General features: G+C 56.2%; 4 protein-coding genes and 1 non-coding gene across 8 annotated transcripts; 2 read left to right on the top strand and 3 right to left on the bottom strand.

Moving 5' to 3' along the window:
* The first annotated feature begins 82 nt into the window (after positions 1-82).
* On the top strand, positions 83-3,499 carry CTSW (cathepsin W). Of its 2 annotated transcripts, XM_024574347.3 has the most exons (10): positions 83-206; positions 473-557; positions 1,393-1,506; positions 1,904-2,058; positions 2,149-2,245; positions 2,327-2,407; positions 2,512-2,637; positions 2,823-2,887; positions 2,975-3,184; positions 3,265-3,499. In XM_024574347.3, exons 1-10 carry the CDS (start codon positions 132-134, stop codon positions 3,376-3,378), a joined length of 1,122 nt encoding a protein of 373 aa, XP_024430115.1. In that variant the 5' UTR covers positions 83-131; the 3' UTR covers positions 3,379-3,499. The 2 variants fall into 2 exon arrangements, with proteins under 2 accessions (XP_024430115.1, XP_045039192.1); XM_045183257.2 differs by having other exon boundaries at positions 2,149-2,407.
* Positions 3,500-3,687: 188 nt separating this feature from the next.
* Positions 3,688-7,672, bottom strand: FIBP (FGF1 intracellular binding protein). 2 transcript variants are annotated; one of them, XM_053924391.2, is made up of 10 exons: positions 7,465-7,672; positions 7,068-7,266; positions 6,768-6,894; positions 5,863-5,963; positions 5,230-5,384; positions 4,800-4,908; positions 4,653-4,716; positions 4,306-4,392; positions 4,122-4,219; positions 3,688-3,811 (listed from the first exon to the last, which is right to left on the bottom strand). In XM_053924391.2, the coding sequence occupies exons 1-10, from the start codon at positions 7,547-7,549 to the stop codon at positions 3,742-3,744; spliced, it is 1,095 nt and encodes a 364-aa protein (XP_053780366.1). In that variant the 5' UTR covers positions 7,550-7,672; the 3' UTR covers positions 3,688-3,741. The 2 variants fall into 2 exon arrangements, with proteins under 2 accessions (XP_053780366.1, XP_053780367.1); XM_053924392.2 differs by having other exon boundaries at positions 5,251-5,384; positions 7,465-7,669.
* A 1,780-nt stretch (positions 7,673-9,452) lies between these two features.
* CCDC85B (coiled-coil domain containing 85B) lies at positions 9,453-10,481 on the top strand. The gene has a single exon (XM_024574213.4). The coding sequence runs from the start codon at positions 9,631-9,633 to the stop codon at positions 10,237-10,239; it is 609 nt and encodes a 202-aa protein (XP_024429981.2). The 5' UTR covers positions 9,453-9,630; the 3' UTR covers positions 10,240-10,481.
* Positions 10,482-10,526: 45 nt separating this feature from the next.
* Positions 10,527-17,761, bottom strand: FOSL1 (FOS like 1, AP-1 transcription factor subunit). 2 transcript variants are annotated; one of them, XM_024574401.3, is made up of 4 exons: positions 17,461-17,761; positions 15,005-15,202; positions 12,505-12,612; positions 10,527-12,184 (listed from the first exon to the last, which is right to left on the bottom strand). In XM_024574401.3, the coding sequence occupies exons 1-4, from the start codon at positions 17,548-17,550 to the stop codon at positions 11,774-11,776; spliced, it is 807 nt and encodes a 268-aa protein (XP_024430169.1). In that variant the 5' UTR covers positions 17,551-17,761; the 3' UTR covers positions 10,527-11,773. The 2 variants fall into 2 exon arrangements, with proteins under 2 accessions (XP_024430169.1, XP_045039194.1); XM_045183259.2 differs by having other exon boundaries at positions 17,606-17,761.
* Positions 15,951-16,140, bottom strand: LOC112317464 (U2 spliceosomal RNA). The gene has a single exon (XR_002976098.2). It is a non-coding gene; the product is annotated as a U2 spliceosomal RNA (small nuclear RNA).
* Positions 17,762-19,354: the final 1,593 nt, after the last annotated feature.

Genomic DNA, 19,354 nt, shown 5'->3' with positions numbered 1-19,354 from the left:
GAGGGGTCTGCCTTCCCCTCCCAGCCTGGTTTCTCCTTCGTGGTTTCTCCAGCTCCGCCCCCTCACGCCCTCCAACTGCACCTCGGTGTGCGCAGCTTCCTGCCCACCCTGGCACTCTGGTCTGCAGCAACATGGCATTAGCTGTCTGTCTCTCCTGCCTCCTGGCCCTGTTGGTGGCAGGTCTGGCCCAAGGCATCAGAGGCCAGGTAAGTGCCCACAGCCCATTCCCCATGCCCTTCCCTCTGCAAGCCCCAAGCCTGGGGTTCACCCCTTCAGAAACCACCGCCATGTGCCCATTTCTCAGAGGGAGCACCTGAGGCTGGAGAGGCGATTGAGATGCCCAAGCTCACACAGGGAGACAAACAGGCTAACTGGCCGATCCTCTCGCCCAGTCCTGGCTAGAAGCCACGGTGTGGTCCCAGCAACGACTCCTTGCTCAACACCCTCCCCCACCACCCTTGCTTCCTTCTAGGACCCAGGTCCCCAGCCACTGGAACTGAAAGAGGCCTTCACTTTGTACCAAATCCAGTACAACCGGAGTTACTCGAACCCAGCAGGTATCATGGGACCCATACACCTCCAGTCCAACCCCACTTCTCCCATTTAATTGATGAAGAAATCAAGGCTCGGGGTGGGAAGTGGGCTTGGCCAAAGCGCTCAGTGGGATGGTGCAGGGCTTGAGGTGTGCTCCCTGTTTCCGGAATGCAAAGGGGGACAGGGTCATTCTTGGCTATGAATGTGGAGGGAGGTGGTAGCTATTGGGGGTCTGCCCAGTCCTAGAAGATCCTTCGCCTCCATAGCCACAGTCCTGAGTCCTGGCAGTGGGGAGGAGACCTCCATCTAGTCATGAGTTCGTGTCACCGCACCTAAGGATACGCCTTTTGTCCCCAAGCTGGGGACTCCTTCTCCACCTCGAGTTGCCAGCCGTGTTCCTGCCCTCTCTCTGGGTCTCATCTCCTTTAGAGGGATAATCTATGGGTGTCTTTCAGCCCACGTCATGGACCTGTGCCCCACCCTCCCCCACCCCTGCCATCCTGCCAGGTCCCAGCCCCAGGCCTGTGGTCAGAGGTGTGAAGGAGGCGATCTGACAACAGGAAGCCTGTCTGTGGTCCCCCACCACCTACTTTCCCTTGAGTCACTTGGCCCTCAGACCCCTTACTTGGCTTCCCCTGAAGGTGGGCAGAGCAAAGGTGGGCAGAGCAGTCCCCTGCCTCCTGGGAAAACCCAACCCTAGGTGGGCTGGGAGCCATTTCCTTGGCCCAGGTACCTGCAGGGGCCACAGGAAAGGAACCAGTCCTCCTCTGGGTGAGTGTGGGAGGACACCCCGCTGGTGACCACTTCCGCACCTGGGGGGCTTGGGAGCTGGCCTAGAAAGACCTTGTTTTGGTCCAGAGTATGCTCGCCGCCTGAATATCTTTGCCCGCAACCTGGCCCAGGCTCAGCAGCTGCAGGAGGAGGACTTGGGCACAGCGGAGTTTGGGGTGACTCCGTTCAGTGACCTCACAGGTACTGGGACACCTTCTGGTTCCTAGGTGGTGGGTGGGGAAGTAGAGCCTTCTCCAGGGGGACTGGCAGATGGACAGGACAGACTGTTGGCATTCATTTCCCAGAGAGGGACCCTGAGGACCGTAGGCCTAGGTGCTTAACCCAAACCACCGAGAGCAGGGACAGGTACTCCAGAGGCCTATGACCCAGCTCAGTTCAAAGCTGAGGTAGCAAGTGCAGGGGAATGTACCCCAGCAAGGAACTTGCTCTCTCTCTACACCTCAGCATCCCTGCCTTTGTCTCCCAGGGTATTATGGGGACACAAGTGGCCAAGGATGTGGGTAGCTGGGGTAGGAGAAGCAGGATACAGCGGGAAGGGATCAACACGGTAATATTGGTGGTCCCATCTGTCCCTCAGCGGAGGAGTTTGGCCAGCTGTATGGGAGTCAGAGGGCAGCTGGAAGGGCCCCCAATGTGGACAGAAAGGTAGGATCCTGTGAGAGGGGAGAGTCAGTGCCCCCAACCTGTGACTGGAGGAAGGCACCCAGCGTCATCTCATCTGTCAGGGACCAGGTATCTGGCCCCGTCCAGCCTCAGTGGTGGGAGGGGGAGGAGAGGGGCAAGCCCCAGCCCCCTACCCAGTCCCCACCCTCTCCCTACCAGAAAAGCTGCAACTGCTGCTGGGCCATGGCAGCAGCGGGCAACATCGAGGCCCAGTGGGCCATTAAAAAAAGAGAGTTTGTGGAAGTCTCCGTGCAGGGTATGGCTGGGGAAAGGGGCACGTGGGCCAGTGGGGGGATGGGGCCTGAGCTTGGGCACCCACTGTCCCATTTCCCACCAGAGCTCCTCGACTGTGACCGCTGTGGGAATGGCTGCAGTGGTGGCTACGTCTGGGACGCGTTCATAACTGTCATGAACAACAGTGAGTGCTGGCCTCTCTGGGGACTGTGGCGGGGGGGGGGGGGGGGGGGGGGAGGGGAGGGATGTTCCAGAGCGGAGTCTCCTCCTGGCCTTGTTTACTTCCAGGTGGCCTGGCCAGCGAAAAGGACTACCCATTCCAGGGGGAGGCCAGAGCCCACAAGTGCCAGGCCAAGAAGTACAGAAAGGTGGCCTGGATCCAGGATTACATCATGCTGTGGGAAAACGAGCAGGGTGCGGGCAGGGTAGAGACCCAGGCGGAAAAGGGCAGGGGGGGTGACAGGGACAGACAGAGGCAGACAGACTGGGCTATCGATAGGGATGGAGGAATGGGGGCAGGTGGGGGGGAGATGGAGACAACCATGAGCCAAGAGCAGCGAAGACGGGGCAAGCATGGCCTGATGGTGCGTCTACCCCAGGAATTGCCCAGTACCTGGCCACGGAGGGCCCCGTCACTGTGAACATCAACATGCAGCTACTGCAGGTGGGATAAGGTCGGGAATGGGGGGAGAGACACACGGGGGGTATGGCCCCAGACTCAGCCCCTCCGCCCCTGCCCCTGCCCCTGCAGAATTACCAGAAGGGTGTGATCAAGCCTGCACCCGGCACCTGTGACCCTCAGCACCTGGACCACATTGTCCTGATCGTGGGTTTTGGTAAGACCAAGTCGGTGGAGAGGAGGCAGACAGAGGCAGTCTCATCCCGGTCTAAACCTCGGCCTCGTCACTCCACCCCGTACTGGATCCTGAAGAACTCCTGGGGGGCCCATTGGGGTGAGGAGGTGAGTGCGGTCTACGGGGAAGGGAAGGACAGGACAGGCCTCTCCCCACCTTCTGGCCCTGATGTCATCCAACTTCCTAGGGCTATTTCCGGCTGCACCGAGGGAGCAACGCCTGCGGCATCACCAAGTACCCGCTGACTGCCCGAGTGGACAAACCAGTCAAGAAGCGGCAGGTAGTCTCCTGCCCTCCCTGAGCCTGCCTCTTGGCTCTCTCCTGCTGTGCCAACTGCCTCCTTGCTGGCCACGCCCCAAAGTCTTCCCCTGTCCTCCCAATCTTCTTGCTATGGGTTGAATAAACCAACGGAAGAGCCTGGATTCCAAGTGGACTCAGCTGGATGGGGAAACGGACGGAGAGAGCAGTCCACCACTGCACCACTCCCGGACCCGTCCTAGTCCCTGCAGGGCCAACGCACGCACAGACCCCTACACGCCGCAACACTTAGGTACACACACGTGCACTCCTCCCACTCGCGGCCCCCTGTGTGGACCCATGCGCAGGCTCCTCCAAAGTCATGGCAACTTTATTGGCAGTGTGGGTAGGGTGGTGGGAGGGGGCCTTAGTCATGATAGAGGCGCAGGAGGCAGCCCTGGAGGGTGCCCATGTAGCGGTCCCAGAGGGCCTGGTGCCTGCAATGACAACAGTGATGGCTGAGGTTTACCGCAAGCCGCCATGCCAGAATGCTGCTCTAAGTGACCTTCCCTCTTTAGTCCTCACAGTGTTCTTGGGATCCTTTCCATTAGCATCCCCAGTTCAAATGTGAGGAAAGTGAGACATGGAGGGATAAGGAACCTGCCCAAGGTCGAGTCACAGCTTCTAGGAGATGGAGCCAGGGCTCTAGTCCACAGAGCCTTCCAGGCCCAGGGTGGCGAACCAGGGAGCCCTGAGTCTGCCGGAGGGCCAGGCCCGGTAGGAGGCTGGCTGGGGGGGGTCTCTCACCGGAAGCCTTCCAGGGAGTGGGCTGATGCTGAATACTGATTCAAGAAGAGCCGCACATCGTTCAGTGGCCAGTGGTCAGATCGGCAGGGCTCCACGAACTGTGGGTCCGAGGGAACAGCTAGTACGGTACAGCTCGCAGACAGGCCAGGTTGGAGAGGAGCAGGCAGTGGGCAGGAGAGCTCACCTTCTCCACGAGGTCCACAAACAGATCTCTGACGTCCTTATTGTGGATCAGCTTGGCGGCCACATTCACCAGCCCACGGGAGAGGTTCTGTGGGGCAGGGAGCCTGGGAGGTCTGCCTTCTGTCCCAGAGGCTGGGGGAGGGTCCCTCCAGAGTCCCTCCCCAAATCTATCCACCTCCCACAATCAAATAACTCGGCAATGTTTAGGAGCTGCTCCCCCATTACAGGTGGGCAGAGGGAGCAGCTGCGCCCCCTGCTGGTCAATCTAGGGCATAGCAGGGTTGCCTGGTGGGACAGTGAACTGGAGGCTGAAGATGCCCAAGGGATAAGCTGGCTTGGACCACAGACCTTGAAATTGGCTTCCATCTCAGAGAAGACTCCAAGCTTTCCCCGGAGGGCAGTGCACACCAGGCTGCAGGGAGACAGGGTCAAACCTAGAGCTGCCTGGGCCTCCACTTCAGGCCCCACTCCATTGATCCCCCTCCTCAGAGTCACCTCTTATGCAGGTCCAGAAGGTCCTTGTCAGCCACCAGCACCTTGAGCTCCTTCAAGTCCTGCAGAAACTCCTTGTCTAAGTCCACGTCCATGTCATCCACCTGGGAGTCTGAGTGAGGCCCATGGAGGGAGTTGGGGGGGAGAGGGACACAATGCCCTCCTGTGACACCCAAGCTTTCCTCACCCACCACATAGCACCCCCATGAAACAAAAGAGAAGCCAGAGTGTCAGAGAGGTAGGATGCCTTGCCAGGCCATGGAGAAATAGTGGGCTCTTTGCAGACAAGGGGAGTGTGGGGATACTGGACTCTGAACAGAGGCAGCTGGGGAGGGGCCCTGAAGGACAAAGAATGCTGGGAACTGGGGGCCTGCAGGAGAAAGTGTGTGTGGGGGGGTAGCAGGCCCTGAGGGGCGGGGAGATGTCCGGGCACCTGGGTCAGTGGGGGCCTCACCGACGGCTCCAAGTGTCCAGTTCTGGATCATGAGCTCCGCACAGAAGGCAAAGTCACCGAAGCTCAGGTACTGCAGTTTTTTCTTCCCCGTCTCAAAGCGGTTGTTGGCAAAAAAGACGATGGCTGCATAGTCCCTGCAGGGAGGGGAGAGCAGACCTGTCACGGCTGGAAGTCCCTTCTTAGTGAGCGGCTTCCACCTGCAGCGTCTGCTGGGCAACTGAGCTCCGGCCGCTCCCTGCCCTAACTCACTGCGTGACGTGTTTCAAGTCACCTTTCTCTGGGCCTCCTCATCCATGAAAAGAGGTTTCAACCCAGGTCCCCGAAGGGATATAGCAGAAGACCACAATAGTAACCGTTACCTCTTCCTGAGCCCCGGGGGCTATGCCACGCATGCTTTATATGTGGCACCTTACAACAGCCCAGTTGGGAAATCCTGGGTTAGATCTGAACCCAGGCCAGTCTGATCCAAACTGCAGGCCTGGAGTGAGATAACCATTCCCCCAACATAGCCAGGTGGTCAGGTGGGTGGGGGTGGGGAAGACAGACCAGCCTTGGAGTCCAAGGGAGTGTGCAGGATGGGGGAGATGGATGGCTCCTCTCCTGGTGCCTCACCTGGCCAACCGATCGGAAAGGAGGAAGTGTTGCTGGATGTTATCCACCAAGGAGCCCCGCATTTCCTCCACCACCTTGAAGACTCGTTTAAAGTTGTCAAACTGCAGGCAGTTAGGGGAGGGAGGACTGGTCAGAGGTCGCTCACCCAATAAACTTTACTGAACACCATCCCTCACCTATCTCCCTATCCAGCCAACAGATGCTGCTACAGCATCTGCTATTACTTCAGGAAATTATCAATTCAACAAACATCCCCCAGCTTTTGCCACCTTGCCTCAGACAAACATTTACTCATTCCTACTTTAGCATCGAGCTCTCCAGTTCTTCACAAGCTTGTGCTGGAACTGACCCTCCTGGCTAAGGCCCAGAAAGTAAAAAAGCGAGTAAATGCTAAGCTGTATGCAGGGAGCTCACAGGAGACACAGAGAAAAGACGTGAAAGGTCCAGAAGGGTTACTTCTCACCGGCACCACCAGAAAGTCTTGTGAAGGTGACATCTGACCCTGACTTGGATTTCAAGTAGATATGGTAAAGAACAGGACCCTCCAGGATGGGGCAGCATGAGCGAAACAAAGCCGGACACTGGGGAAATGTAAGCCTGGAGAGGCTGGCAGGACCAAATCAAAGGAGAGTGTGAACAGCGAGGCCAAAGAGTGTGGCTTTTCCAGGAGGGAGTGGGAGCCACTGCAAGTTTACACACGAGAGAGCTATGGTCAGACCTGGGGTTCTGTAAGGTCACCCTGGCTGCCGAGTAGAGGATGGCTTGGAAGGGGCACACCAGGGAGAAGAGGCGGGGTACAAAGCTGCTGCCACAACAGAGGTGGGCAGTGGCCAATGGGGTGGAGTGAAAGGGTGGACTATACATGAAATGCTGTGTTGGTGAGGAGAGGGGACTGCAGTGCCCACCTGTCTTCGGCAGCTCTTAAGAGTAATGCCTGTTTTGGTGCTGATGTCATCCAGGTCTTTCTTGGTGCCCTTGGATAGCTTCTTGCCCAGGACCTCTCGCACAAAGGCCTCATCAAAGGCATAGTACCTGTGTGGAGGCAGAGGACACCACTGACTTTCCATAAAGGAGGGGAAAGGGGGGGGGGGCGTTTGGCCCCTTGTGCTCTCAACTTTCTCATGGCCTGGGGAGGTCCTGTCCCTCCCTGGGCCTCAGTTTCAGCCTGCAAAATGGGTATATGGTCAGAGTGGTTGGCATCCCACCTCTCGATGAGAAGCGCCTGTCGGGAGGGTGGGATCTGGAAGATGAGCTGGTGCAGCAGCTTGGGCGGTGCGTGTAACAGGCGCTCGAGCATGTGGAAAGTTCGATAGTGGTCCATAGTGTCACTCTGCAGCACCGCTGCCGTGGCGCCCGTCTGCTCCAGGATTCCCGAGCGCACCCTCAGAGCCACCGCGTCACTCACTGGGGAGCAGGCGCTAGCATCAGGCTTCGCCCCTCCGACCTCAAAGCCCCTCCAGGTATTCCAGCCCCTATCTCCATACATCCCTTATTCCTTCTGCCCGCTTCCCTATGAGATGCCCAAGTCCAGGCTCCGCTCCTTCACCCATCCAAAACAACCGCTCGGCCTGACGGCCTCCCCCAGACGGTCCCCCCACAGACCCGAGTAACCATCCAGCCAGAGGCGATACACGTCCTCATCAATGAGGGTCGTGTTCCCTACGAAGATGTCCAGCTCGTTGGTCATGGCTACGCCCGGCTGGGAGCAGTCGCGGCGTCCCAGCCGGAGCAATAACAGCCCGGGCCGGGCACAAAGCCGCCGGGCCACTTCCGGGAGCGACGAGATTCCGTGCCCGGCACCGGGAGCCACAGAAGGACCACTTCCGGGACAGAGAGGGTGGGGCAGGAGCTGCGAGGAAAGAGGCAGAGGCGGTGGAGTAGCTCCCCCTTTCTGCAGGAAGGGGAATCCCAGGCTCCTCTGTCTCCACACCTACCCGGTATCCCGGCCCGGCCAGTCTCCCCCATCCCGGAATCCTTCCCGGTCACTTCCTCCTGTTCCCCTCACCCCACTTTCTCTTTTCCGGGTCTCTCTACTTTGGCCTGTATCCTAAATTTAGGGGTTTCACAGGGCTCAATCCTAAATATTTTCTGCACAATAAAGGCGTGCAGCCGACTTCCAAAGGCTGGGAACCCCTCAATCCTTCCTGCAAATGAGCATCTCTCCTGGGCTGGGGCACTTGTTCCCATGCTTTTAGCACCCTCCACCCTCCCTGCCCCACCACTAACTAATGATCTCTCTTATTCTGCAGCTCAGAGCTCCGCCTGGAAGTCCACACCAGGAGGGCCGCCTATCTGTGCGTGTTTCTTTTCACGCTGCCTCCCCACAAGCCCCACAAAGCTAAACAGACCTGTCTGTCTCCCCACTCTATTTCTTTCCTGCGTTCCTATCTCAGTGACAGCCCCAAGACCCACCAAGTTCTCCTTTTAGAAACCTGGGCTTTCTCTCAGACTCCTCTCTCTCCACATTCAGTTCTGCTGATTTACCTCCTGAATATTTCTAGTATCTCTTTTGTCCTCCCCACCCCCACTAACACTGCCCGGCGCAGCCCTTCTGCATAGCTCTAGTCGCCCGGTGTCACAGTGTTCTTACTAATCTCCCAGCCTACCCGCCCCCTCATTGTCCACCCCACACAGAGCAGCCTGAACAATCGTTTTTAAAACATATTTTAAAATGTTACACCCCTGATTAAAATCCTTCCTGGCCTGTGAAAATGCGCCTAGCATTGAAAGCTCTTAAGAATCTGGCTTCCGACTACCTTTGTTTCCTCCCTCTCTTACCACTTTCTCCACGAACTTGCCTTTTAAAAAGAAATCAAGCTACTTTCACCGTTCGTTCAGGCCCCAGCGTCTTTCACCATGCTGTTTCCTGTCCCTGGCGCTCGTAATGAGAATTAGCAGTCTCATTACTTTGACAAAGCCCTATGCATTTTCGGGGGCCTTCAGACATCATCTCTTTTAAGGAAAACTTTTTCGGGGGGGTTCACTCAGACTGTTTGTCCCTCTTCCATTTGCTTCTTGTTTAATTCACCTTGTCTTCCCTGACTACATTAAGACTTCTTTGAGGACAGGATAAGAATCTTGATCAAGTTTATTTCTGCGTGGATCTTACACACAATAAAGCTTTATTGAACAAACGAATCCCTTGTATGTCCCTCCCGCCGGGGGAAAGAAAACGCCCCGTGAAAGAGAGGGTAGGCTGATGGTGAGCCAGGACTTTTGGAGTGGGGAGCGATGCTTAGCGAGCCGAGACTCTTTCTCGAGGTCGAGCTAGACTAGGAAGGATGTTAAGGCGATAGGTCTGAGTTCTGTCTGGGGTGGAGGGCGGTGAGCGGGAGAGTTCCCGGGCAGACACCTGAGTCTTGGTTCTGAGAAGGAGCCAAGAGACCTAGGCTCGAACTTAAGGATTGGGAGGTACGAAGCTCCTGGTTTCGGGGTGACAGGCTCGGGTGGAGGGACCCACTAACCCCAAATATCCGGGACGCGGCCGTGTGGAGTGGTTGGGAATCTGCTCCCACCACGCTGAGGCCCCGCCCCTTTCTGTGGAGGCTTCCCTGGATTGGCTGTCCTTCCTTAACGTAATGTGGCCCCGCCCTGGCGCGCGTCCTGCCGCGTGCCCACCCGCGAGCGGCTGCTGCAGCCTACGCTAGCCTAGCCGGCCACAGCCTGCTGCGGGCGGAGCCGGATCCTGAGCCTGAGCCGCGCAGGGCTCGACGTGGGGCACCTGGACCGCGGTGGCGGGCAGGCGATGCTCCAGAGACCTGAACAGTCATGGAGGCCGAGGCAGGCGGCCTGGAGGAGCTGACGGACGAGGAGATGGCGGCGCTGGGCAAGGAGGAGCTGGTGCGGCGCCTGCGGCGGGAGGAGGCGGCGCGCCTGGCGGCTCTGGTGCAGCGCGGCCGCCTCATGCAGGAGGTGAATCGACAGCTGCAGGGTCACCTAGGCGAAATCCGTGAGCTCAAGCAGCTCAACCGGCGCCTGCAGGCCGAGAATCGGGAGCTGCGTGACCTCTGCTGCTTCCTGGACTCAGAGCGCCAGCGCGGGCGGCGCGCTGCGCGCCAGTGGCAGCTCTTCGGGACCCAAGCATCCCGGGCTGTGCGTGAGGACCTGGGCGGTTGTTGGCAGAAGCTGGCCGAGCTGGAGGGCCGCCAGGAAGAGCTGCTGCGGGAGAACCTAGCGCTTAAAGAGCTCTGCCTGGCGCTGGGTGAGGAGTGGGGCCCCCGCAGCAGTCCCGGTGGCGTGGGGGGCTCAGGCACCGGGCCGACCCCCGAGCTCACCTTGCCCCCCTGCGGGCCTCGCGACCTGGGCGATGGAAGCTCCAGCACCGGCAGCGTGGGTAGTCCTGATCAGTTGCCCCTGGCTTGCTCCCCAGATGACTGAGGGCGCAGCTTCCTTGGCGCCGACGCCCGCCCGGATGGCCCCTCGAGCACCGCGGTTGCGGTGGACCTCGGGACCTGGAAGCCGCCCGGCTGCGCACGAGGGGCCGCTGGCATGGACTTAAGACACCTTGGCACTGAGGAGGGCCCCTTGCTCTCGCTGGCGGGGCAAGACGGGACTGAAAGCTGGAGCAGAGGGTCTCGCAGGGGGCTGGGTGGCGGCTAATAAACTGGGACGGAAGCAGACCCCATGGGCAGCGTGTGTTTGGGACTCGCCGGCGTTAGGACAAGGGCGGGGACATTGAGACGGGGTATCATGCCCCTCTGGAGGGGCTACAGAACTAAAGTGTCTGATCCTCCCCCATTACCTCGAGCCTGGGGAGGGATATGGGGCCTTGGAAAGCCGCTGGCTACGACCCCCACCCCCACCCCGCCCCGCCAGCAGGCACCAGTACAGGCGGTGATCCGGCCCCTGAAGTGGCTCCAGCTCCCTTCCCGGCTCCTTCCTGTCCAAGACAATGGGGCAGGAAGCAGGTGTTGGGGGCCTAGAAGCCACTCAGCTGCCTCCTCTTAGGCTGGAAGGGGCCTAACAGCGATAACAGCGCCCTCCTGTGGTACACGCAGGAGCAAGCTGGGTTCCCACCAGGAGGAGGAGGATAATCCTCTTGGCTGGTATCCCACAGCACTCTTCCTCTCAATCCTGGCGATGAGGCAGAGCAGATGTAGCTTCGTTTGTCAGATAAGTCAGTGGAGGCCCAGGAATATCAAGTAGTTTGTCCAAGGTCATGCAGTGGGTCCGTGGAGCTGAGACTTGAGCCCAGGACTTCTGGATCCAAATGTTCTCCCTTTAACCTCTGGAGCCGATGTAATGAGGCTGGAGCTTCAAGCCTTTTATTTCATTTTGGCAGATTTGTATAAAAATACTCTCTTTAGGAAAATAAATAGCAGCTGCCTTTGTGGTGGAGGCTTAGTTACCCTGGAGCTAAAGTCTTCTCAGAGCCCAGGCTGCAGCTCAGCTCATCACAGAAGTCTCTGGCACCTTCTCCAGCTGTGCCATTTCTGGAGGGGCCGACAGAATGCCCTGGTTCAGTCACCTGGTGCTGCTGGCAGTGGGGCTGGGTGAGTTAGTGTTCTAGGCTGGTGTATCACCTGTCAAGGGGTAGGGTTGGGTGGATCACAGGAAGAAGGTGATGAAGACTTAGGGGAGGTCTGGAGGGGGTTAGGGCTCCAGAAAACCTGTAGGGATCTACAAAGTCATTCGGGGCTGCCTGGAGTTTTCTTGCACAAATGGGAAATATTTTGTCTCTGATTTAAAGGAAATTGTGCTAGAGAGGCCTGCTCTAGAGAAACGCCTCGAGTGGGCAGTTTTGGTGGCCCCAAGCTGGCTCCACCAGGAAGCAAAACAGGCTCAGTCTCATCTGGTAGGATGGAGAAGAACCTGCAGGGGTTGAGCATGGAATATGGCCCAGGCCAGCTGGACCAATGGGTGGGGAGATATTGGCTAGGGTGGCACCTGCAGGGAGAGGGACCAGAGTGCCTCATAATGCCAGGAGGGTAGGGGAGCCGAGGGGGTCTGAGGACGGGTCCCCACTGCTGCTGCTGCTCCTGCGATGGGCTGAGGCACAGGGCTCAGGGGTGCTAGGGTAGGTGAAGACCAGACTGGGGGTGAAAGGAGTCAGAGAGGGTGTGGTCACGAGCGTAGGAGTGTGCAATGCTTCGGGTTCAAGCACAGGCCCGGGGGAAAGGGAGATACAAGGCACAGGGGCTGGTGCGCTGCTGATACCGCCTGTGCCGCCAGTGTCGCCAGTGTCGCTCTCCTTGGCTCCTTCTGGGATTTTGCAGATGGGACGGTGGGCTTCGAGCACCAGCTCCAGCCGCTCCTTCTGCTTCTGCAGCTCCTCAATCTCTCGCTGCAGCCCTGATTTCTCGTCCTCCAGTTTGTCGGTCTCCTGTAGGGAGAAGGTCAGGAGTCAAGAAGCTGAGGTTGGAATACTGCGTAGCCATCCAAATGGTGGTGGTGATTGGGCGGTTAGAAGTGGGGTGAGTGGGGGAGTCTTAGCAAATCTGGACTACAATTCCCATGAGGCCTTGGGAGAAAATGTGCAGGACTCCAATCAAGGCCCGGAGCGTTTTAGGAGATTGTCCGTGGAAGCTTTAGCTTTGGTCGGCTGTTGGTCCGAGTACTTTCTACCCGTCCTTCCCTCGAAGGACTGCCCCTTCGGTGTACCCTGGGGCCCCCCAGGCACCCTCCACACCGACCAGTGCTCACCGCTTGCAGGAAGTCGGTCAGTTCCTTCCTCCGGTTCCTGCACTTGGCCGCGGCCAGCTTGTTCCGCTCGCGCCTCACTCGACGGCGCTCCTCCTCCTCTGGGCTGATCTGGGGGATAGAGGGACCAGTGAGGTGTATCCTGGGCCACTGGCTGCCAAGCATTCCCCTAGTGCGGTTGCCCAGTGGTAGGACCCTGGTGGAGGGCATGGCAGCGGGGGGGGGGGGGCACCCTCCTCCTGCACTTTCAGGACCACCGCGCACCGACGGGTCCCCCGAACTTCAGCAAATTTTCACTAGTCAGATTTCTTCCTCGCAACCCGGCTTTTGACCACTACGATGCCCCTCCTGGGATGCACAGGGCTTAACCCTCTTCATCTCCCAGGACTCAACTAAGATGCCTCCGCCTGGAGGAAGCCTTCTCTCATTCTCCAGCCTCAAGTACCGGTAGCTTTTCCTCTTTGAAGCCTTTGGGAGCCAGCCACTCTTTTTGGAGGGACCCCTATTCTTTTCAATCTCTTTATAACCAAGTCTCCTTTTTTCCTGGGGCTGTAAGCACTAGGAGGGGCTGAGCGCTGCTAAATTATTATTTATTGGAAATCTGTGTGTCAGCAAAGTGCTTTTCTTAGATTCTTTTTCTAAACTTTAATCTTTTAAAAGAGAGGGGGAGAAACATCAATCAGTTGCCTCTCGCACGTCCCCAACCAGAGACCTGGCCTGCAACCCAGGCATGTGCCCTGACCAAAACGGCAACCTTTGTATTTGCCGAGCAACACTCAGCCAAGTGAGGCACACAGGCCAGGGTGCTTTTCTTAGATTCTTAACACGACTTTCCATGTAAAGACCTGAAACCCAGGGAAGGTGAATAACTTGTTTATGGTCCTAGAGCAGAAGTTAAAATCCACTCACTCTATTCAACGTTGAATGAAAGGCCAGCTGATGGAGACCATCTTCCCCCTGAAGGACCCCACTCACGGCTCACAGCCCCAGTCTGAGTGCCCAGGACCAAAGTGCCCTCAGGGCAGGGGTCAGGAAGAAAGCCCAAAGCCTGCCTCACGCCGTACTCCTCTTACAGGTGGTCACAAAGGCCAGTCAGGAAAGCCTCCCCTGGCGCATCTTCCCCAGCCAATAGCACATCTTTTGTAGGATCCCAACCTCCCTCCCCATCCTCTACCCAGCTGTTAGAACAACATGTTTAATGTGCAAACCTCACCCACTACTGTCTCATATACGCATATGCTCCAGGGTTGCCCTTGCTGGTGTAGCTCAGTAGATTGAGTAGCTAAAGGTTGGGGTTCAATTCCCCGTCAGGGCACATGCCTGAATTGCGGGCCAATGGATGTATCTCTCACACACCAATGTTTCTCTTCCTTCCCTCTCTCTAAAAATAAAAGATAAAATCTTTTTTTTTTTTTTAATGCTCCAGGGAGAGGAAAGAGGTGCCACTCCCTTAAAGACTATCTCTTATTTATTTTGGAAGGGACATTATTAGCAGTGTGTGGGTAGGAACCCCGGTTGGGGAGGCAAACGTTCCCAGCTCTCTTCTTCAAGCCTTCTCTTAGCTCTGAGTGCGACAGTGTGCTTGCTGGTTAGAATCTAACTTTAGAATTGGGCAGACCTGTCTCATTACTCAATACTTGTGTGATCTTGGGCAAGTGACTTTACCTCTCTGGGCCTTCATTTCCTTGGCTGTAATATGGGGAAAACCAGAGTACATTCCCCAGAGGGTGTTTGTGAGGTTTTAAGTGAGATAGGGAAACTGAGACTCAGAGAGCCCCTAAAGGGAACCTTCTTTCTGTTCTTTCCCAGCCACACAGACATAGCTAAACTCACCCTCTTATTCATGTCCACAGGTGGATACCCTCTACTGTCCGTGCACCTTTCCATATGTACCTTACATGTTCTCACCTCTACTGACATTCTTTTTTTTTTAATTTATTGATTTTAGAGAAAGGAAGAAAGAAAGAGAGAAAGAGAGAAAAGAAAGAAAGAAAGAAAGAAAGAAAGAAAGAAAGAAAGAAAGAAAGAAAGAAAGAAAGAAAGAAAGAAAGGAGAGAAACATCGATTTGTTGTCCCACTTATTTATGCATTCTTTGGTTGCTTCTTTTATCTACCCTGACTGGGGATTGAACCCACAACCTTGGCATATTGAGTAGATGCTCTGACCAACTGAACTACCTGGCCAGGGCTCCACCTCCATTTTGTTCCTACCATCCCCTCTACCTCGAAGGTCCTTTTCTTCAACTCTATCTATGCAAATCTTACCCATCTTTCTAGGCTTATATGCCTCCACCTCCAGGAAGCATTCCCTGATCCAGAAGTGACCTCTTTGTCCTCTGGGTCTTCCTAGAGGCTCCTCTCACTTTCCACCTTGGCCAATAGTCACTAGTGGTGCTACCTTCTCTCTCCTTCTAAGCCTGTGTTCTCCTTTGGGGCAAGAGCTACCCTCTGCACCTCCGCACCCCTGTGGGCATCAGAACCATGCAAAGCCTCTGCTCCTCACCTGTTCACAGGGCCGGCGACGCACACCTGGAGGTGGCCCCAGGGCCCGGATGACTCCTGGTCGGGGCTGTGGGTGGCTGTACTGGGGATAGGCCAGAGGTCTTGGGTAGCTGCTAGGTCCCAGGAAGTGGGGCTGAACCATCCACTGTGTCTCCTGGCTGCTACTCAGTGCATTGATGCTTGGCACGAGGTGGAACTTCTGAGGGATAAGAAATGGAAGGTCAGGGGTGTATGCGTTAATTGAGGGGCTTCCAGTGGACAGAAGCCACACTAATATCCACCCTCAAGACAGATGCTGAGACACCAGAAAGAGCAAGAGCACAGCTTGGCAGTTAGAGAGACTGAGTAACAATTCCCTGTTCCTGAGCTGTGTGGCTTTAGGCAGGTCACATAATCTCTCTGTACCTTCATTTCCCCATCGGAGCTAGTACTTATAAAATATGAATTCCAGGCACTGTCCCAACCACTTTACAAATATTGACTCATATAATTTGCACAACAGTATCTTCATTTGCAGACAGGAAAACAGTTGTCCTTAGACGTACAGCCAGTAAGTGGGAAGCGGGACTTGGTCCCAGGCCACTCAGCTCTTTCCCACTCCTGCACCCACCGGGGTCCCATTTGCTAGAGCTCCCAACTCCAAGGGAGTGGCTGTGAGAACCAGGTGAGAGCATGTGTGTGACAAAGCCTGGTAAGGGCTGTGGAGGACAAGAGCCAGGGCTCTGGGTTCAAGCTGTTCCAGTTCTAATCTCAGCTCTGGCTACTTATTGGCTGTGACTTTGGGCACACTATTTAACCTCAATGTGCGTCAGTTTCCTCGTTTTTAATATTGTCATAGGTGAGGATTGTGGCATTTCATCGATGCTAAGAAGTACCCTGTAGTAGCTCTGAAATCAGTTTAATTTGTTTTGGGGTTGGTTCTTTTTTTTTTTTTTTTTTTGGTCCCTGGGGGGTGCACCTTTCCCGGAGGTACTGCAGTGTTGGGTCAATGCACGGTGTAGGCGGAGCAAGCCCCTATTCCATCTCCTGCTCCAAAAATCCATTTATCTGTGGTCCTCAGGTAGGGGATGTATCAGATGTTAAACTGAAAAGAACAGATCTCTACACTTGATATTGCCCAAAAGGCCAAGAAGCGATGATAATTTTAAAAAATTTAAAAAATTTAGTGGCACAAAATAATGGTGAAATAATTGTGGGTTTTCAAATCAATGGGGTCTTAGATTCTGTGATATACGGTAAATACGGAGAAACCCGCCCAGCGGGATGCCTGGTTATACAGTTAGAGCTCCAGGTATTACCTGCCACTATTCTCTTTCAGTCAGAAATTAGAGGAATGGGTTGAAATGGGGGTTCAGTGTTCAGGGAGATTTGGGTTCAAGCCCTGGGGCTGGGCTCTGGGTGTGTACGCCCAGTCCTCCGGTAAGAGGCGGTTCAAGCCCAGGCAAGTCCGTGCAGCGGTGTCCCTGGCCCAGCGCTGGGGGCCCAGTGGCCCAGTGACCCCAGTTCCGGGCTCGAGGCACCGCCGGCGGTACCTCCTGCTCCCGAGGTTGCCCAGGCCCGGGCCGCTCGGGGCCAGGAAGGGAGGGGCACCCCGGGTGAGTCAGCCACCGTGACTCGGCCGCCGTGACTCGGCGGAACGGACGCCGCTCCTTCCCTCCCCTAGTGACACGTGCTCGTGGCCCCTCGACAGGAAATGGGCACCTGCAACCTCCGGGGTCCCCCCAACCGCCAGTGGGCGCCAAGAGTCGGGGGAGCAGGAGTTGCCCGCTGCATGACCCCACGCACGTTCCCGCACATTCCGTCCTGATTGGCCCCAACCTGTAAAGGGGTCAAGAACCAGTCTCTGGAGTCCACCAGATTTCACTGCACACAGAAGGGGATATGGACTTGGCGACGGGGTAGAGAGGGACAGGCAAATGCACAGATACACAGACGACCACAGACAGTGCCGAGATTCCCGGTCTGTTGGGGCTAGCCTGCGGATGGATCTAGCCTCCTTCCTGTGTTGGACGTCTGGGTCCAGATCCCGAATCCCATCCCGGGAATTTAGTCCGAGATGAATCAGACCCTGTGATCCTGTCAGGGCCAGGACTAACGCAGGTGCCCGGGCCCCGTCCTAACGCAGATGGACAAAGAAATTAGCAGTGGACAGGAGGAAATAAGGAAGGACAGGAGGAAAGAAAGACGGAGGGACAGATAACAGACAGCGAGGGGGAAAGGGACGAGCGAGAGAGGGGACATTCGCAAATTTTGGTTACATCTACCCCCGCGCGCGTTTCCCTGGGCTGTGGGGGAAGGTGTCCCCGGCCCGCGGAGAGTGGGCAGGACCCGCGGCCACGGCACCTATACCAGGTCCCTACTCCTGCTCTCAGCCCCAGTCCCAGCGCGTGTCAGAGCGAACCGCAGCATCCCTGGCGCTGTTTCCCCCGAGGACCCCGGGTGAAGGCTCCTTCTCACCTGCTGGCCTGTCGCCGGGGGCTGCCCCGGGCCGCCGTACGCACCGCTGGCCCCGGAGCTGGGTCCGGGTTCCCCGAAATCTCGGAACATGCCCTGGGCTGGCTGCTCTATGGGGTCAGCGTCGGCGGCTTGGGTTCTGACTCACCCGCTCCTCGCGTAGTCTTTTCTTTTTATGAATGAAAAGTTCTCGGGCTGAACCACTTCAACTAGGGGGTGGGGGCGTGGCGCAGCGGCGCGGGACTCCTCGCGCTCCGCCTCTCCCGACGCGCCACCTTTTGCTTGTCCACACCGAACTGTTCAACGCCACTTACGGTCCCGTAGCCGCCTTTTGGCTGGGAAAGAGGAGGATTTGGCGTCCCCTAGCCCAAGCGGCGGGCCCGCCCTCTGTGACGTAGCTGCCCATACATGGTGCAATTTCCTCGCCGCGCCTAGGTGGGACCGAGGATTCCCCGGCGGATTACTCGCACCTGAGAGCTGCCGGGAGCCGGCCCCGCCCCGCTCAGCCAGCTTGCGCAGTCAGAGACGGGCCCCACTCCCGGGCTTGCGCCCGCAGTCCCCACAAGGCCCGGTCTGGCCTCAGTTTCTTTATTTGTAAAATGGGACGAAATACGTATATAGCTACCCTACTGCGCGTAGAAGTTGGAATAAAGAATGTGAAAGGGTTTGAAAACTGTAAAGTGCATTATAAATATGATTGATATTACTACTACTACTACTACTATTATTATTAACTGGGTGCTTATTTCATGCCAGGAACGTACTACTACCATCCAAGGCTGCATGTCGTGGCGTGGAGCCCTTCCACTGGTATTGTTTTAGGATTCAAGTATAATAAAAAGTAACTAAATGACGAACCAGAGTTACAAAAATGCTTGTATATTTTAAACACAGTGAACAAGTTAATGTTTTGAATTACAAGTCCAGTGCAAAATAATTGTGCTACTCACAGGATAATTTCAGGAGCTAAAACAAGTTCTAATTCAGAGCCCCTCTAAGCAGTGAGAGCCTGCAGTGGGACCCAGGTGTCCTGTGGCCAGAAAACACCTTCTTTAAATATTGTCTGTGCTCTTCCAGGGCTGTGTGGTCATCAGCCTTATTTGAAGATTATGTCAAAGGTCAGTGTGACCATGAGGCCAGGGTCAAATGTCAATAACCAAAGGCCAACAACCCTGGAAGGTAGGTTTTACCTGGCAGGTAAAATCACCATCCCATTTTACAGATGGGAAAACTGAGGCTCTGAAGTGTTGAAATGAAGTGCCTAAGATCACTGAGAGAATGGCTGAAGCAGGCTGCCAGATCAGAGCTGGGGCAGCTCCAAGCCCAGACACCTTTTTATACCTGCGAATGTCAGGGCTGAGGGGACCACCCCAAAATTTCTTCTCTGCTTCTTCCCATTCTACTGAGGAAACTGAGCTTCCAAAGTCACACAGCTTCAGAGAGAGAAAGCTGGGCTCTCGCGCTTTCCACTGGTACCTCCGTGGGGTAAGCTCCAGTTTTGTCCTCAGGGGAGGAAGATTTCAGAGAGGTGGGAACACCTAGGTTGCCTTCCTTGGGGACAGAGGGCAGGGAGGGGACTGTGGGTACATGCAGGACTTAGAACCAGAAGGCCAGCTTGGCCCTGGGCTTCCAGTCCCAGAGCTACCATTTTCTGTCTCTGTGACCCTGGGTGGTGAACTTCCCTCTGAGTGCCAGCCCCTATGGGAATAATTGAGCCTCCTGCTGACCTCATGGGGCTGCTGTGGGATCAGATGAGATCACAAATGTGAAAGTGCTTTGTAAGATATAAGTTGCCACGCACCCAAAAGGTGATTACCAGCCTGGTGTCGCTCCCTTGCCCTTGTCCTCAGTGTTATCTTTCTCTAAAAAGAAACCAACAGCAGTTTACAGTGAACAA

This window comes from Desmodus rotundus, chromosome 5, assembly GCF_022682495.2.
Source record: "Desmodus rotundus isolate HL8 chromosome 5, HLdesRot8A.1, whole genome shotgun sequence".
NCBI lineage: Eukaryota > Metazoa > Chordata > Mammalia > Chiroptera > Phyllostomidae > Desmodus > Desmodus rotundus.
The sequence above is the reverse complement of the archived record's forward strand: the minus strand, read 5'-3'. Positions and strand labels throughout refer to the sequence as shown.

Bases quoted from the DNA above. Each gene is read 5' to 3' on its own strand.
- CTSW (XM_045183257.2), top strand. From the start codon at position 132: ATGGCATTAGCTGTCTGTCTCTCCTGCCTCCTGGCCCTGTTGGTGGCA. The intron at 207-472 runs GTAAGTGCCCAC...GCTTCCTTCTAG, and splicing joins CCCAAGGCATCAGAGGCCAG to GACCCAGGTCCCCAGCCACT. The intron at 2,888-2,974 runs GTGGGATAAGGT...CTGCCCCTGCAG, and splicing joins TCAACATGCAGCTACTGCAG to AATTACCAGAAGGGTGTGAT.
- FIBP (XM_053924391.2), bottom strand. From the start codon at position 7,549: ATGACCAACGAGCTGGACATCTTCGTAGGGAACACGACCCTCATTGAT. The intron at 5,964-6,767 runs GTGGGCACTGCA...AACTGCCTGCAG, and splicing joins TTAAGAGCTGCCGAAGACAG to TTTGACAACTTTAAACGAGT. The intron at 5,385-5,862 runs GTGAGGCACCAG...CCCTCCCTGCAG, and splicing joins CTTTCCGATCGGTTGGCCAG to GGACTATGCAGCCATCGTCT.
- CCDC85B (XM_024574213.4), top strand. From the start codon at position 9,631: ATGGAGGCCGAGGCAGGCGGCCTGGAGGAGCTGACGGACGAGGAGATG.
- FOSL1 (XM_024574401.3), bottom strand. From the start codon at position 17,550: ATGTTCCGAGATTTCGGGGAACCCGGACCCAGCTCCGGGGCCAGCGGT. The intron at 15,203-17,460 runs GTGAGAAGGAGC...CTTATCCCTCAG, and splicing joins CCCCGGCGACAGGCCAGCAG to AAGTTCCACCTCGTGCCAAG. The intron at 12,613-15,004 runs GTGAGGAGCAGA...TCTATCCCCCAG, and splicing joins GTCGCCGGCCCTGTGAACAG to ATCAGCCCAGAGGAGGAGGA.